The 5,424-nt window shown below is 32.9% G+C and overlaps 1 protein-coding gene across 1 annotated transcript; it reads right to left on the bottom strand.

The window, feature by feature from the left end:
* Nucleotides 1-717: 717 nt before the first annotated feature.
* Nucleotides 718-4,719, bottom strand: LOC100818419 (transmembrane 9 superfamily member 5). Its single transcript, XM_003540749.4, has 7 exons — nt 4,480-4,719; nt 4,363-4,403; nt 3,655-4,243; nt 3,430-3,561; nt 2,505-2,661; nt 1,921-2,405; nt 718-1,201 (listed from the first exon to the last, which is right to left on the bottom strand). Exons 1-7 carry the CDS (start codon nt 4,626-4,628, stop codon nt 985-987), a joined length of 1,770 nt encoding a protein of 589 aa, XP_003540797.1. The 5' UTR covers nt 4,629-4,719; the 3' UTR covers nt 718-984.
* Nucleotides 4,720-5,424: the final 705 nt, after the last annotated feature.

Genomic DNA, 5,424 nt, shown 5'->3' with positions numbered 1-5,424 from the left:
TTAAGAATGCGAGATATCAACCTAATAATATTAAAAAAAACATTGAATCACGTCAATGGAATGAATGGTCCTAAATTACCCAATCAAATCTTTAGCAGAAAAAGTTCATCCTCTTGAATCCTAAATTTTCTTGTTTTTTTAAAAAAAAATATTTATCTCAGTGTGTTATATTTTACGTGTCTAATTTGATAAGTTAAGTCTAAACTTTTCTCTATACTTTCATGAAAAATAATCATCCCATTTGTTACATTTTTTCATACTTTCTATATTTGTAAATTAAAACATTAATAATTTATTTAAGTCAAGAAAGAGACAACCATAAATAAAAAAACTTTTAAATTAAAATTATTATGATAAAAAAATATAATTTCCCCATGATTTGACCTATTTTCTGAAAACTCAGTTCTTATAAGGAATCATACTAAAAAAATGAGAAAATATTAAACCTTATTACAATGAACTCTTTTTTTTGGACAGATCATTACAATTGACAAACTTCAGTAGAAAAGTAACACCCAAAAAAGAAAAGTTACTCAAACAACCTGTGGACTTGGGACTTGGGACCTGTTTGAGTTACATTAGAAATCAATTATTCACATTATACACACATTTTAATGTAAAATTGGTGGCTGGAATTATTTTTGGCACATTTTAATTATATTTAAGGATTTAAAATCAACTCTAATAAACTTCAAAACAAAAATAGACACTTAATCCTTCTTAGAAATGTCATTCCACTCATCTCTTTTCCCAGGGTAAAACGTGCCACCACAGGAAGCCTCTTCCAAAATGTGCAGTCATGGAGTTGAGAAAAGTAAAATAAAGGATACATTGTCTGCACAAATGTCCTTTAACTAAAAAAATTCAAGGGATACCGTTACATCATACTGTGTACACTAGACTTTCCAAAGGGTAGTCCATAACTCAAGGAAGGGATACCCTTGCATTATAACCAATATTGCTTTTGCTTCTGAGATAGGTAACTCACTCTCTTTTAACATCGTGGTATATATGGCGAACAAATAGCAATGAAACTCGGAAACTAATGGCACCAAATATTAGGAAGAAAGCATAGCATAGGCATGCATTATAGCCAATAAAGAAGGATAGCTGCAAGAATCCACTCATATTTGATCTCACATAGAAGTAGACGCAATACCCAAACATGAAAATGGCTGTTGAGCCACCACACAGCACTGATCTGCACCCACAAAAAATAAATACATTAGTGATAAAGCCTCGTACTAAAGGGTGCCTAATGTTTATAGATTTTTTTTCCCTCCCAAATTTCTTATGGAAACATCATATAACATGTGAACATTATAAAATATTTGTACTCTTTCACAATTTTAATATGAATCAAACCATTTGAAAAAAAAATTCAATAAAAGAATATGCGTTATTAAAAAGGAGAGAAAAAAGTACAGTGGGGGTGAGGGTAAGGTACCCTTAAGACTTGAAAGGAAGAACTAAATCAAAACAACAATAGATAAGGAAAGTTGGAATGTAACAAGGCAGCCAGCCTTATTCCTTTTTTCTTTATAAACCTTTGAAACAATTAAATGTATTTGAATTGATCATAACATAAACATTTTCTGATGGTGTTTTCCACAGTAGTAATGGCTGTCTAATATGACCATTTCCTCTAATCCTCTCATCTCCTATGTACAAGCTTTGATATTAAAAAAAAAAATACCTTATATCTTTATCTTTCATTTTGTAAGAGGGATAAGAGTTGTGATATCAGAGTGAATCTTAAACAATGCGAGGATCAATTATAGATTTCAGTTATCAGTTAGGATGTCAGGGTTATCAAGGATCAAATATTACCCCAGGCACACAAACAAGCGAGGGAGGAGAATAGGGGAGAAGAAAAACATTAAACGGAAGCAAGCTGCAAGCATCAGCAACAAAACATACCTCCACCACCATTCATGGTCTTCCGCAGATAGTTGAATGTATGTCAAGCCAATACTGACAAGTGCAATGATCAAAATGACAGGAATGAATGTGGCAAATAAAATGCTAGGAAGAGTGTATATTTTGTAGCCCCACATACTAGCATATGCCTGGTGTAGTTGCAGGACTATTGCACTAAAAGGCACAAGACCCCCAATAAACATTAGAAATGGTGTTCTCCTGTACCAAGCAAGCTGTTGAATATCTCTCGGATGTCTCTTTGTGGCAGAGGAGCTTTGAAATTTAGATCTAAAACGGTATCCAATCACTCCACCAAATGCAAGCAATGGGATGGCGAGAAATGTTAATAAAACAAGAATCACAATAATAGAGCCGAATGGGAGTCCAATTGTAGCCCTGTAAGATATTGCGACAATGTTGAGGATAGAGGCTACAACAAACACTGGTCCAGTGTAAAGAATTGCTGCTAGACTAGCACTCCTTTCCTGGAATTATAGCCAAATCACATATATTTATAGGTAGTTAAAAATAACATTAAAAGTGTAACATTTTTGTCTTTCTTGTGGAATTATGTAAAGAATTACCCATCCATTCTCAGCAAACAGGCCATGGAAGGATGCTGCAGTGTACCCAGCAAAAACAGATGAAAGAGCATACAGCAAGACAAGCCAATTTAACAGTCCTCCACGATTGTAGGGATAGAGGGTGCCAATAAGTGCTAGAAACAGCAAGACACAAAGCCTGAAAGAAAAAGGGCATGTCATTTTATTTCAAAGGAGGAACAAAGTTATAAGCCAACTAGTTGTAATTATTTTTTTCCAACATTACACGAATGAACAGTGATAAATGATTAATGAGTTGGCTGTATGATAAGCTAGACATCTAAACCACACTGACTGCTATTTCAGGAAGTCAGGAACTAATTTTAACATGCATTCTATATGGGCAGAGATCTCAAGTGGGAATAGAATAGATACTGCCTACTCACAATAGAAAAATGACTTTGAATTTTGGTTGAATCCTGATGTACAATTATTAAAAACAAACTATGTCCATTGTTAAGATGTATTTAGTTAGAAGATAGGTGGCAAGAGGTAGAAAAAGAAAACTATATATGAAAGGTTGCATAAGTAAAGCTGGCTGATAACCTCCACAGGAGAATTATAAACAAAGTCTGCCCCAGTTTAGTTTAAAGATTATTAGGCAAAGAATCAGAAGGAAGAGCGATCCACATCATAAACATAACCATACATGTGAGGTCAAACCGAGAAAAACATAAATCAACTGTAAAGAGAATGCTTTTGGCCTTTGCTATCACTTGATAGTCTAGATTCAGATTGCTAAAGGATTTGAATAAAACCTAGGTGGGTTGGTGCATAGATGAAGCTATACATCACACGCATTGATATATTATAGTCATGACATTGCCATGTAAAGACTGGAGGTTTGGTACATGGCTTTTGGGGAGAGGATCGGGGAATATGTATTTTTACCACAAAAGTAGCTTACAAGATTAGCAATTGGGTACCAGTTCCCACAACAGCAAAAAGTAAGGATGAGTTTGGAGGAGGTCTGAATACATCGCCATGTTGGAGGGACTTCCAACCAACCTCATTATCTTCTTCATTTGCATTAGAATACCTAAATTGTAAATGAAAAACTGTTAGGCTAACAAATAAAGACAGCCTGATTATATTCAGCTCTTATAGAATTATGAATAAAGAAGAAAGTTACTTTTTCAAATCACTCCTCAGATGCCGCATATAAAGCAGGGCAAGCAAACCAATCAAAAGCAAAATGATGACAATTGAGTTAACAAACGAGAACCAATGAACTTGCTGGTGGACAGGCATCAACGAAGCTCTCAAGTATCTGTCCATCCTGTTCTCAAAACGTACTTTAGTGGCATTCCAGATAACAGAATAAGTGAACTTAACATCAACACCAACATCTTTAGTAATATCTGCAGCGCGATTTGGATCACCAAATGCATTGACTTGTATGATCCGGTTCCCATTGTAAAGAACATCAAATTGAACATGTGTAAAAAGGTAATAGTTAGGTCCTCCTCCACCAGGTGTCCACCCATCCTCTTCAAGTTTACCAATGAACCCCCATAGTGGAAGATCGTCCAGATAAAACTGGAAGTAAAAGTCGCGGTTTATAGCTCGTTTAAAGGTTGCAATTTGATCAATTGTAAGATTCTTTTGGCACAAGGTCTCATCAATCTTGTCCACCCGGAACTTAAACTCATACAAAGCATTGCTCAAACGGTCACCATTGAGAACTTCCCCAAGGGACTCTTTCTTTCTGACAATTGGGTCTGTGAAAAACACAACCTTTTTCACAATCCAAGTGGTTCCAAATTCCAATTCAATTTGATCTCATTTTTCAACACCACGAGATTAAGCCTTAAACCTAAGACCAAGAGTGACTACTAACCTGGGGTGCAGAAAGGCAAATCATAGTACTCATATGTCTCACTGCAACAGAGAAATTGTGTAAATAGAAATTCAATGAACATAAACATGAGGAAAAGCAATGAGAAAATTATGGAACCTGGGGTTGTTGAAGGGTCCCACTTTGTTGACAAACAATGGGACAAGTTCTCCAACATTGTAGAGGTGATCGGAGGGTGAAGATGAAGAAAACTCAAGAGTGGCGCAGAGAAGAAGAAGAAGGAGAAAGAGATGGTGGGGTTTAGCCATAGATGCAGGTAGTGAAGCCAGATGCAGCGATCTCGCAGAGTCAAATGCTTACATTACAGCCACCCTAGTCATGACAATTTTTTTTTCTTGTCAAAGAAAATATCTGAACTTATAAAAATTCATATTTTTTTTTTTCGATCAATTCTATAAAAAAAATTGTACGATCAAAGGAATAGCTATTGCCCTCTAGAATTTTTTTAAGAAAAATTATATATAATCCCTTTTAAGAAGGGTGTTCAGTACAAACAATTATCTGTTCAAATTTAAAAAAAAAATAATTTTATGCTATGATTGGTTTAAAATTTATTATTTTTAAATTTTAACGATTGAGAAAAAATGTTAAAACATGTTTTTGATACTTTCGTTTAAAAAAATGACATAATTACTAGTATAATCTTTAAATATATGTTTTAATTTGATATTTGAAAATTTAAATAATTTGTTTATAACATGATTTATTTGAATTTCATTTATATTTAAAATATTTTTAATTTTTTACTCAATATTCTTATTTATTTTTAATCTTTAATCCTATTTTTTCTTAAATGAGAATCGTATAAATTGATGATTAGAGATTTATAAATTTATGATATCTATAAAAATAAAAAATATATATTAATCATCTATATAAAAAACATCATTTTTAAAAATGTTAGTTTTTTAATTAATTTTAAAGTCTCATAATTTTTTATTCTAAATTATTTCCATTTCATTTTTTAGTTTCAATTGTTACATTTTTTATATTAAATATTGTACTATTAATTTTATACTATTTTAAAAAATATTTTAATCAAGT

Source organism: Glycine max, chromosome 12 (genome assembly GCF_000004515.6).
Source record: "Glycine max cultivar Williams 82 chromosome 12, Glycine_max_v4.0, whole genome shotgun sequence".
Taxonomy (NCBI): domain Eukaryota; kingdom Viridiplantae; phylum Streptophyta; class Magnoliopsida; order Fabales; family Fabaceae; genus Glycine; species Glycine max.
Note: the sequence above shows the minus strand (reverse complement) of the source record. Positions and strands in the feature narration are given on the sequence as shown.

What these genes read in the sequence shown, in the direction of transcription:
- LOC100818419 (XM_003540749.4), bottom strand. Translation starts at nt 4,628, where the DNA reads ATGGCTAAACCCCACCATCTCTTTCTCCTTCTTCTTCTTCTCTGCGCC. An exon ending in TTTGCCTTTCTGCACCCCAG is followed by an intron (nt 4,244 to 4,362) that starts GTTAGTAGTCAC and finishes TGTTTTTCACAG; the next exon opens with ACCCAATTGTCAGAAAGAAA. An exon ending in GACCATGAATGGTGGTGGAG is followed by an intron (nt 1,202 to 1,920) that starts GTATGTTTTGTT and finishes TTGTGGGTGCAG; the next exon opens with ATCAGTGCTGTGTGGTGGCT.